The 12568-nt window shown below is 28.4% G+C and overlaps 1 protein-coding gene across 1 annotated transcript; it reads right to left on the bottom strand.

Moving 5' to 3' along the window:
• Positions 1-3341: 3341 nt before the first annotated feature.
• Positions 3342-7382, bottom strand: LOC111302862 (uncharacterized). Its single transcript, XM_089741927.1, has 5 exons — positions 6697-7382; positions 4634-4690; positions 4438-4500; positions 4270-4338; positions 3342-4089 (listed from the first exon to the last, which is right to left on the bottom strand). Exons 1-5 carry the CDS (start codon positions 7057-7059, stop codon positions 3811-3813), a joined length of 831 nt encoding a protein of 276 aa, XP_089598053.1. The 5' UTR covers positions 7060-7382; the 3' UTR covers positions 3342-3810.
• Between the last annotated feature and the right edge of the window lie 5186 nt (positions 7383-12568).

The following is a 12568-nucleotide window of genomic DNA, read 5'->3' as shown; positions in this document are numbered from 1 at the left end:
AATTAAAATAAAATAAAAATTAAATTCAAATGAATTATAATTAAAAAAAAAACTAAAATTTAAAAATTGATAGAGCAAAACACTTACCACACAATTTGATTTTTTTTTTTTTTTTTATCGGGGGGAGTTAAATGAAGGAAATTGTAGGGAGGCACTGATGGACTTAGGTTTGCAGGGATCAAGCAGCCTAATCGTAGATTCGTAGTCTAAGCTTGCAGCAGTCTGGTATAGTAGGGACATGGAATTGTAAGGACCCACAAAGACACCTTCTGGAATTTGGAATTATTCTCTTTTCTAGATTGAAAAACATGCGTTAAAGACAAACTAAGGTGATATAATCCAAAAAATACTTTGAATATCCACATTATATAATAAGAAAAAGTATTAAATTTGGAGGTTTCATATTTATTTTTTTACAATTTTATAATTTTACTATATTTTTTTTCTAATTTTAATCCCGTATATATTCATCTAAATTAAAAAGACTTATTAAAATTTTTAATTATTTCTTTAATTTTTATTATATAAAAAATAAAAATATTTTATATCAAATTTCAATAAGGATAATACAAATAATTATTAAATTAAAAAAATCCAAAAAATACGCTAATTATATGATAATAATATATTTAATGGTTTTTTTTTCTTTATTTGTTTCAAGTATTTTCAAAGTTTTTAGTAAAAAAAATACTCTATAGAAGATCTTGAAAAATCAAATTGAATCTGCAATTGAGTCATGCCTACAGCCTTTTTATTCGTTTTATCTAAACAATCTAAAAAAAAAATTTTTGCCAAATTGGTAAATAAATGCTTAGCAACGTTGAACAATAATAGACAAATTGAGAATTGGAAAAGCTGTCACATATCAACAAAATACCGAAAATTAAACCTAAAGCACAAGTATAAAGGTTAAAAATAAAATAAAAAAATCATGTACCAGAAATGGAAACAATAATGCTGGCAAGGCCAATGCTAAGACAGAACTAGAGTAAACAAAAAAGTGGAACAACAACTAGGGCAAGAAAATTAAAACCAAGAGGACCAAATCTAGTGAAACTCTTAATGGAATATTTTATAATTTAAATAAAATATTTTTATTTTCATCAATAAAGTGATTAAAATTGCATAAAAAATGAAATAAGGTGGTAAATTTGTAAAAAACAAAAAAGTAAAGTGATAAATATGAAACCCCAAATCTAATACATTGTTAAATTTGACCTTTTTTTTCCATTATAATACATACCAAGTGCTTTTTTTCTAATTAGCATGCAATTTAATATCTAAATTTCATTGGCCTCAATATAAGTGATAGATTCATAATTGTTTTTTAAAAAAATTCACTTTTAATATATAAAAAATTATAACAAAAAATTTAAAACAATGTATTGCTATATCATTACAATTGTCTATGACGAATTTTCATATTTTGAAAAAATAATTGCATTATTATTAATGTTATCAAATATATTATTCTTAATATATGTAATTAAACAATCATATGATCTTAATATATATAATAAATTATCATTCAACCAAAAATTACAATGAATTTACCAATTTTGTTGACAAAAAAATGTCAAAAATATGTTGAGTTTATTCAAAAGATGTTTTTTTATTCTATTTGTTTATTTATTTATTTATTTTAGTTACATATACGATCGGCCTCTACCAAAGATCGTCTCTGCTCTGCACCTTTTACTTTCTATTGAAGGCCGTCCATTGCCGTAATGTCCCAAGTTTAGGAAGGGAAAAAAAAAAAAAAAAAAAAGGGTGCCCCAAAAGAAATCTTTGGTTGTGTTTGTCAAACTCCTTTGTTTGTCAAACTCAAATTTTGGTTGACTTACTTCGAAATTTAGCTTAAATTTAACTCAATTTGATTCAAAGTTCAAAATTAAATTTAAATTTAATTGAATTTTATTCGTAATTTAATTGAATCATTCAAGTTTCGTTTGTTAAATTCAATTTGTTTCGTAAAACATGGCTTTTAAAATATAATTTTCATTTTTTTATATATTTATTTAATAAAAAAATTGACTAATAAACTGAAAATAATTTTTTAGTCAATCAAAAATGAGATCTTTTTTTTTTTTTAAATTATCTTAAGATTTAAAAAAAAAAGATATTTTTTTTATAAAAAAGCTATGAATAGATTATTTATTAATGCTTTTGAATGTAATTTTACTTATAAATAATATACTATTAATATAATATATTAATAAATGATATTAAAAAATAATATTATAATATATTCATAAATAATATTATATTAATAAATATTATTAATTTAATTAATAAATATTGTAATAATATATTAATAAATAATATTATTACTAAATAATATAAAGAATAATAAATAATTTTATTTTAAATATTTTTTATATTAACATAATATTTTAATATTAAATATTATTATTAAAATATAATTATTTTTTAATATTAATAATTTTAACAATAAATAATTTCAATATATTCTAATAATAAATAATTTTTAATATTGTAATTGTTATATTAATATTATTTAAAAAAAAAATTTCATGAAACAACCAAACAGTAAAAAATATTTTTCATTAACTTATTTAAATAATAAAAAATCTCTTTTAATTTAAAAAATGTAAATATTTTTTAAAAATTATTTTTTAAGAGTCATTTTTTTATAAAACAATCAGAGCCTAAATTTTGTAAAATTTAAAAAAAAATTGAAATTAAACACTTTATTTTTATTATTTATTTATATATATTAAAAAAATACCTGACAACTTTTTTTTTAAACTATTCATACCGTCAAGTCAGAGATATGAAATATGAACTTTTGTTTATTATTGTTATATTTATATCTATTAAAAAATAAAAAAAATTTTAACTTTTCATACTGTCCAGTCAAAAATATGAAATACAAGATTTTATTAAATTACTCGACTAAACTCATTTCTCAAATAACTTAAGTTCCAACTCAAATCAATGATTCATGAGTTAAGCTTGAAGTTTTTTCTAAATCAAACCGGAATAACTCGTTAGCCCCTTCCCCCTTTATCACTAGGATCGGGAATCAAGATATTAAGCTAATGGAAACAATACATTTTGAACATTCAACTACGAACTCTTTTACCTAGTCAAAGGAAATATGCCGGACAGGTGCTAGAAAACACAAACTCGAACGGTATAAATTCATCGAGGTAAGAGTCTGTGAAAGTACTAGCATTTTGATACGAAGGTAGAACTTCTTGATACATGGTCGAATTGGTGCAAAATTGGTCCATTTAAGAAATTTCATTACCCCTTTTTTTTTGGAAGAAATTTCATTACTAGTAAAGAAGATTATAAAGAAATAGTAGCATCAAAGATTTTGGAAAGTCCTTTCTCAAATTCCTTCCCCTAGTTAAACAGAATAATTGAAAGGGGCGGGAGGGACCGGAAACAGTGTTTGTAACAACAGAAAAATGAAATTAGTTTCAAGAAGCCTACATAAGGAGGCCATCAGGTTATACCTACAAAGAATGGCAATTATTTCCACATAAATTCCGAAACAAGAAGTAGTGAGGGTTTACCCCAACGAATTTCGGAAGAACGCAATTACCTGCACAATGAAAAGAATCATCTCTACCATCTACAGGCACTACCCTCAAATCTTCTCTGTATAGCGTGAGCTTCTTCTGCCCTTCAAGGGTTGGCAACTTATCTGTTGCTTGGCCTGAGTTTCAGTGAAGTTACATTAGCACACAGCTCCTTGGCCAGTGTCACTCTTTTCCAGCATGTCCCCTCCACTTTCCTACACCCTTTGGCTGCGAGAAGGAAGGTAGTCAACTCATCTTTTCAGCTAGTTCCATATAAAGTCTCAGTGCCTGAATCATCTTCCGCAGGCATCATATTTAGATCAGGCAGTAAGAAAAAAGTCTCCCCTCTAGATATAGCTTTGTCTAGACTGCAAGAATCTAACGGCGGTTTACTATCATCCAGGGCATGTGATGGCAAGATCGAGGGAATGTAGTCAAGAGAAGAGGATACTCTCTGACAGGGTTGGCAAGAAGGTACTTTCTCGGGTTCAACAGCAATTAGACTCAAGTTCTTTGCAGTGTGCAAGTTCAAATCAAGCTGCAATACAAGTTTACATCAAAAAGAGGGCAATAGAAGAATATTTCTAAACAATAAATATAGGTTTCTATGAATTATAGTATTATTTTTGGCCAATTACAGGATTAAAATTAGTAAGATATTGATTAATGAATTGCCAGATAAGTATACTGAAGTTATTACAGAAACAGTTTGGCTAACCTTCATTCTTTTCAAGTTCTCATTCCCGGCTCTCTGTTCTTTACAAGTAGCGAGCATCGATGCTATCTCCTGTTCAATAAATAGAAGATGACTGTAAGATCAACTGATTCAAGTCAGGAGCTCAGGATGAGTTCAATAAAGCACCATGATCAAGAACCCTCAACGAACCTTTTTTAAATAAACCCTTTCCTTTAAAAGCAGATTTTCCTCCCCCTTAAGTTCAGCAAATGTCTGAAAAATGACAACAAATTCAAAGTCCGTTGAAAAAGTACAGAATATAGTAAATCCTGGAATCAATCCCAACAACCAATGAGGCATGAATCATCATCAGGAAAATCATGCAGCATAAAGTTCGATTAGTCACCTTCTTTCTTCTTGACCTCTTGGTAGTTGTGATAGCGGTTTCATTAGCAGCAATACCCTGCAACATCCATCAACGAATCAATCATAAATCAATAAATTTAAGCCCAAGGCAAGAACCAACAAAATATTTTCGAAGATTAAAAAAAAATGCAATTAGATATTTGGGAATGAGATGAGGAAAAAATAGAGTAAAATTCCAAAGGGGATGAGGAAAAAATAGAGTAAAATTCCAAAGGGGATAAACACTCAACTAAAGTTTAAAAAGTTGGGGTCCCATCCGAAGCCTCAAACATGCATGCATAGACGTTATCCAAATTGCCATGAACTTAACAGACGCTGTGACTCACACGTCACATTTACAGCTTCCCATTAGGCATATTGGCCATCCCATCCTTTCTTCCTTACATTGTTAAAAAAAGGACCAAAAAAATTCAGATATCTCGAAGTCACGACGAGAAACATGCAGCCGTTGAAAGAGCTTCTTGGTGGACAGCTGGCAAACTCAGGGTGTTGAAGAGGCTTACAAATTTTTTTTTTTTTTAGTATTGACAAAGCCGCTCCTTCTTAGGTCTTACCCAAGTGAACCAGTACTAACACGCCACGTCACATTAGCAGGCATGTTAGCACAAGAAGAACTTTAAGCCGTTCTCTATTCTATTCCTACCTCTACCTCAGGTGACTTTCATCACTTGACGCTTTCTGTCATGGCCGTCAGATATTGGGTCACTAGCTGTATAACCTAGACATCCCAACACCTAATAGAAATCTCACTTCCCACTTTCATTTTCTTTTTTCCAAATCACACGGTCCATGATCCATCCGATACCCATTATAAATGTTTAAGCAACCGTGGGATCCAGACGCTAAAGATATCCCAATCTCGGAAAAAGTTAAGGCTAGGGCCACAAAAGAGTAGATAAACACGAGGAAACCGATACAAATACAAGTACAGTTACAGATAGTGATGGGGAGGGAAGACCACCCATATTTCCGTGCATCCGCGTCACACCTGATAATCTCTCTCTCTTCAGTTTTCGGAACCTAATCGGAAAGGGCATATGATTATATGATATAGCCATCCGCCACTACCAACAACATCACACCAAACCCAAAACGCAGAACTACAGCCTTCTTTCAATGGACCCCACCTGTCACTTACGTTAGATTATGACTAAAATGCCCCCCAAGTGTTTTTAAAGAGAAAAAATAAAACAAAACAAAAGAGGGATCCTCTACGGCGAAGTTTCCTGGCTCTTACGATGCAAGGATGGCGTACTGAATATTTTTTTCTCCTGATGAAATTGTCCTTTACTGAAAAGGTCTTGGGAAACAGAATCTAAGGGGATGTGGTAAGGAATGTTGATTTGGCAAATCTATAAAAGGCCAACAAAAGAATAACAGGTGAACGGTAAAGAGGCGAGAACAAAAGGTGAAGCACTTCCGATCTGCTTATAGTGCTGACCTCACGTGAAAATGTAAAATCCTTTAAAAACATTAGGGCATTTTAGTCCAAATAAAGAGAAATATGACACTGGCTGTTTGATGTTGTTTATTATTATCCTATTAAACCGATGGTCGGAGAGATCAAACCCAAAACCTTTCAGTTTGAAGACGATGAAACGTAAAAACGGCCAGATTTGAGCTCAGTGAGTTCTTGAAAGCGCAGTTCCGTCAGCTGGAAACGGAGAAATCCATGCAATTCAGAAAACCCAAAGCATCGTTTTACATGACAAGAGAAAAGATACGAACCAGTAGATAAGGAGATTAAAAAGGGTGTTAAATGGTCATTTCACCTGAAAACAGGAATGAGAAAAACAAAAACTCATCGAGTTAGCGAAGAATGTGTTGTCGACGGGACACAAAGGAAAAATCAAAGACAAAGCCAAAGCCGAAGTCATCGCTTCTTCAAATCCGAAACGATGGTTGTGACACGTAATTTGACATGCCACACAGGGACATTTCCGTCAACCCCCAAACAAAGTATGACACAGCAAAAGATCAAATCCTTATCTCATACGAACGAGCGAGAAAGAGTGAGAGAGGGAGGGAGTGAGTGAAAAGAACCTTAGATCTGGAAGATACAGTTGGTGGAGGGAGAAGAACGTGTCTACTGGTCTCCTCAACACCGTCGGCGGCGGAAGGAGAGCTGGCGCCTCCACCACCGCTCCAAGAGAAAGGTGTGGTAGGGCTACCTCTAGTGCTGACGTTGAAATCTCCATCTCTCTTAGGGTCGCATCGCGTCAACATGGGTCTAGACCTGGGCTGACGTATCCCCCATTTAAGTGCAGCCACCGCAGATTTTGAAACTGGTGGAGCAGCCTGCGCTTTCTTGAGCCTTACCAGCAGCTCCACCACCACGTTGTCGTCCATCATCGCCGCCCGAACCCACTCATCTTTCACCTTCATCGTCATCGTCGTCATGACCATCAGTACCCAACGAAACAAAAAAGGAAGAAAAAGAGCCCAGTTTTTGATAAACAGATGGATATGAAGAGAATATATATATATATATATATATATATATGGGGTTTGCAAGAGAGAAGATGTGGTGAAGGGGGTGGCGTGGAACGAGAAAAAAAGTTAAAAATGTGAAAGAAAGTGACGGAGATGGGTGTGAGAAATGTATATAAACGAGGTTGGTTTTTTTTTTTTCCCTAAATAAATAAAATAATTTTTATTTTTATTTAATTATTACTAAAAATATTTTGAAAGTAGTTTGTGTGGTGGGTTAGATTCCATTTATTTGGTTTGGCTTCTCCTTTTCTCATTTGCATAAACAACGTCGCCGCGAGAAGAGAACGCGGGAGGAGAGAGATGTAAATGCAATGTGTCTCACGGAAAAAATTTATATATAAAATTTTTCGGGTGATGCTTGTAAAATTTTTTCTAAAAGTAATTTAATAAATTTTAATAAAAAATTTAAATTAATAAATTAATAAAAATTAATAATATATAAAATTTATTAAAAATATTATTTATGATTTAAATTTAATTAATATTTATTTAATGATAAAAATTTTATTAATATTTTTATTAAAAATATTTATTTAAAAATATATATTAAAATTTTTTAATTTTATATATTTAATTTATATAATAAAACTTTTTTAATTTATTATTTTAATTTTAATTTAATTATTTTTAATTAAAAATTTTATAAATTTCACATAAAAAAATCTAAATCTTTTTCTGGATTTGACTCTGACCTTTTATTTTTATTTTTCTTTTGAAGATGAGAAAAAAAAAGTAAGGTCCAAGATGACAGGCATCAATTGGTTTATGGGTTGTAGGGCTTCGGAAACTGATGACTGATTTTACACACCGCCGACTCAATGGATTTTGCCCTTTTCCATACTTAGAAATGTTTGATGATACGAGTTATTTGCATATATGGGTACAAAAATGGTACAATCTAACTCTTCTTTCGTCTTCTTACCATCTAATCTATGAACTTTTTATCTTCTTCTACCAGCAGGAATGTGCATAATGAGCTGGCGTTTCGGGGTGAGATTGATTCCAATGAATTGAAAATAACGATGGAAGAAAATTTAGTAATTGTAATGATAAAATTGATTATTGTCATAATAATATTAAAATTAATGATAAATTATATATTTAATATAAAATAAGAAATAAATTGAATTTTAGTGAAAAAATATTATTAAAAATATTATATTAGAATTTATATATTTATTTATTTTATTATTTATGTAATTATTTATTTTAATTAATTATTTGATTATGAAATATTTATTTATTTATTAGTTTATTATAACAGCATTTATTAATTATATTAAATTAATAACGTTATTTAAAATTTTTTAAATAAAAAAATAAAATTAAAAAGAAAATACTTGTAGGGACCGCTTATCCTATCACTATATTTTCAAGGGCAAAAAAAAAAAAAAAAGATTGTAAATTTTTTGTTTCGACGAGAAATAAATTTTCAATTGGAAAAATAAAGTCTAGTGAAAAATTAAACGGTTTGGCGTGACTACTGTAGTCCGATTATGTCTCACCTCTATGTCATTTGGATAACAAAAGGCGACTTTTGGATGCTAACCCCATCTCATTGGGAGTGCAATTGTATGCAAATGCAATCAAGTTTTGACACCCACCATCGTCGTCTACGTTTTTTTAAAACAAAAATCAGCTATATCTTACCATCTTTTATTTACTACACTGTTTTGATTTTCCTAATTAATCAGGGAATAAATCCTCTTCCATTTACACTGGTTATTAATTCATTAATTATTATCAAATGCGACTTGTTTCCAATTTCTTTATTGCTTGCAAACAAAGTTAACAAAGCTGATCAAATTCAAAAAATTCATTATCTAAAATAATCAAAACTCAAATGCTATGAGAATTAATATTAAATTAATTATTCAATTTTAAATATTTAACAATTTAAATTTTAAAATCATTCAAATTTAAAAATTCAAGTGTTAGATTAAATAATCCAAATTTAAACGGACTCCGATTTTTTTCTCCCTGAAATGACCCTAAAATTATCCAATTCAAACTCCATCTAACCTATTCCATTGTATGGTAAGACTTTATTTGAATTCTTTACAGTTTTTTTTTTCTTTATATATCACTTATATTTAATACGGCTTTGGGTATATTAGATATAATCCCTATTTTATTTATTATTGGGTAATTGTATAGCATTAATCTAAGTATAGATAACAATCCAAGAGGAATGAATTAGGAATCAAATTCTTTTTCAAAAATAAATTTTAACAAATATAAAATGTAAAATTAAAAAATTAAAAATATAAAAATTATATGAAACTAATGTTCAAATAAAAATACTAAAAATAAAAAGAGTAGAGATAAAAAAATCAAATACAAAAATTTATAGACATTTGGTCTTTTTCCAAAGACACCTATGTCTTTTCCCTTAACTATATTAACCAAGTACAATTCACTATATTTCAAATCTTACAAATAGCTTATCCAAGGTTAAGACTATAATAAAGCAAAAATTCGTAATGATTTTTTCCAAAATCTCAACAAATATACTCAATGGTTTCACTTCCCTTGAACCCACAATCTCAAATAAGAGATAAGTGTTTTTGCAATCTAAATAACCTCATTAAGATTAGGCGTTTGCTAAATACAAAGAATGAAAAATGAAAAATAAATATAATTTGGATATAATAATGATAAAAAATAGCTCTTATCTTTTAAATGCTCTTAAAATATTGAGAAAATGAAGATCAGACTTTTTGGTGCTTACTTTTTTATTTCGCTAGGCTTCAACGGTGTTGGAAGACCTCTTTATACAAAGAAAAATGAATTGGAACCGTTTGGAAAGTTGGAGAAGAAATTAGGTGTTTATCTCTTCAAAAACTAGCCATTGAAGGTTGGCAAGAGCCAAAGGATTGTTCCGTCCATTAGGGGATAGATCGAATCATGAATTTTTTAAAAATTTTAACTGTTACAGCTTAGGGGTGCGATCCATTGTCATATGAGATCAATCGGGTTATGCTATATAGCACTTTGGATAAAAATCTTTATAGGAATTGATTGCTTTAGAATTTATTTTGCATTTTTTTTACTAATTTGATAATATCTTGAGTTATATAACTCTATATCAAAATCTATTTGAAGGTTTAGAAACTAAATTTAAGGGTATTTCTATCCATATAATATTAATCATTTGAATCAATGTATAAAAATTATAGTCAATTTCCAAATCTACTCTTAGTACAATTATCAGACAATTTGCATAATCTTTAATAAAAATTCAAAATCTTTTCTCAAAAAATTTAGATTTTAATTTTGTTTGGTTCATTAGAGTGCAAACTCAAATAGCTTTTCCATCCCAAATCTAATGAAATATGATTAATTGAGATGGTATTTTGTAAATACGTAATTATCTTGAATATATTAACAATTTCTTTATTTTTTGACTGATTGGAAAGGACAAAAGGAACATCTTGCTCTTTCTTCAATAATTTCTAATCTTTAGTGGACCTTGAACCCAGATAAAGTTTTGACCATCTATCAAAGAAAAAAAATGAATGGATCTTGTAGGATTTCTAAGAAATTCTTTGATATTTTTCGAAAACAGATGATTATTCATCCGCTTTTCACATTCTGTAAATAGCTAGGACATCGAGGAATATCCACAAAGGTATTTAGGGAATCGATCTAATTCCATCTCCGTTCGTTCTGTTTGAAGAAAGGAAGGATCCCAAAGAATTGATCTTTCTTTTAGTTGTTGAATCACTCTTTGATTGATCAATGTGTGATATTCCGAATCCTCATTACTAATGAAATCAAAACGATCTTTGGATTGATCAGAAGATCTTTTCAATTAGTTAGAATCCATTACTTGAACGAAACTAGATCTTGTGGAATCATATTGAATATTTGATGATACATTCCATACATTAAAGTATTAAAGCTTTGTAAATCAGTGTACAAAACAAAACAAAATTAATATTGAAACACTTTGTTCTTACCAACACAACTTTCTCTAATTAATTCAGTTTTTAAAACCAATATTATCAAAATTATATAAAATCTAAAATAAATAAGCTCATTTCAAAAATAAATTGGACTTTTACTTAAGTTTAAATAAATAATTTTTAAAAAGTATTTTTTATTTAAAAAATACAAAACATAAAGAAAAGTTTGTTTAAACTTAAAAATCAAATTTCAAATAGTCAATTTTCAAATAACAATTAATTTTGGAAAATTGTATTTTTGAGATATAAATTAAAACTAATCTCTTAAAACATTTTTCCAAAATATTTTTCAAATCAAATAATAATTTTGAAAGACATAGCATTTACTTAGTACTAAACATAATATATCTTAGGAACCATATACTAAATAAACTTATTTCAAAATCTAAAACTTTTTTTTTTGAATATTTCTCATTTCAATATTATTTTGAAAAACATATGATTTTTTGGTATAAAAAATAATGTAATTTAAGAATATGTACTAAATAAGTGTTTTTCAAAATATTGATCAAAAATATTTAATTTAATATTTTATTATTTTAAAATAAAAATCAATTCAAAATTAACAAGTTGCATTTAGCAATGTAATGACATCATATACTTTTTAAGTACGACAATTATGGTAGCTTTATAGAGTTGAACTTCTTGTGTCATTTTTGAAAAATCATGTTAGAATCCACCTAAGGGTGTAAAAGAACTAAACATAAATAAATTTTATTATGTTCGTGATTTATTTATTTAATTAATAAATAATGAAATATTATTCATGAACAGAGTCCGTTCATAAATTTTCGTCAAATGCTATACTAGTTTTCATAAATAAATAAAATATGAACAAATTTTATTATTTTGTAATATGTTTATTTAATTAATAAATCTTAAAATATTATTTATAATCATTTATTAAATTTAATAAACAAATAAAAATCAATCATATTCATATATTATTCATCAAATATTCTATTCATGTACGGTATTAATCCACCATTTGATTCTACTCTAAAATCAAATTTTGGATCTTATTTAATTCTGAGTTCAACACTTAGTTTATTTCGTATTACAACTTTACATTAACATCATGTGTTTTATCTTATAAAATGAATTTGCCATGTTTACAAAAGGCAAAATTTGCTAAGTATAGGGTAAATTTGTAATCTACAAAATAATAATTTAAAATGTATGGTTAAATCAAAATTACTCAACCTTTTGGTTTTTTTTTTCATTGATGCTATATGTTAGTACCTGATTGTGTAATGAGCACAATGGGATTTTGGTCATAATGTGTTTGCATGAAATTATGGGTTTGAAGTTTACAAAATTGGTCTGGTTAGTTTCACCTGAAAACACAAGAAATTTGAAGCACGTCTCCACCTACCCAATAGTTAGGCAAATAAATTCCACTATGAATAATTAATGGAATTTGACATAGTTATCAACATTACACGATAAACGAT

The sequence above is a fragment of the Durio zibethinus genome, chromosome 13 (assembly GCF_047325235.1).
Source record: "Durio zibethinus cultivar Kanyao isolate XHJ-2024 chromosome 13, ASM4732523v1, whole genome shotgun sequence".
Lineage (NCBI taxonomy): Eukaryota > Viridiplantae > Streptophyta > Magnoliopsida > Malvales > Malvaceae > Durio > Durio zibethinus.
Note: the sequence above shows the minus strand (reverse complement) of the source record. Positions and strands in the feature narration are given on the sequence as shown.

Bases quoted from the DNA above. Each gene is read 5' to 3' on its own strand.
- LOC111302862 (XM_089741927.1), bottom strand. From the start codon at position 7,059: ATGGTCATGACGACGATGACGATGAAGGTGAAAGATGAGTGGGTTCGG. The intron at 4,691-6,696 runs GTTCTTTTCACT...TGGATGTTGCAG, and splicing joins CTGTATCTTCCAGATCTAAG to GGTATTGCTGCTAATGAAAC. The intron at 4,090-4,269 runs GTTAGCCAAACT...CTTGTATTGCAG, and splicing joins AGAACTTGAAAAGAATGAAG to CTTGATTTGAACTTGCACAC.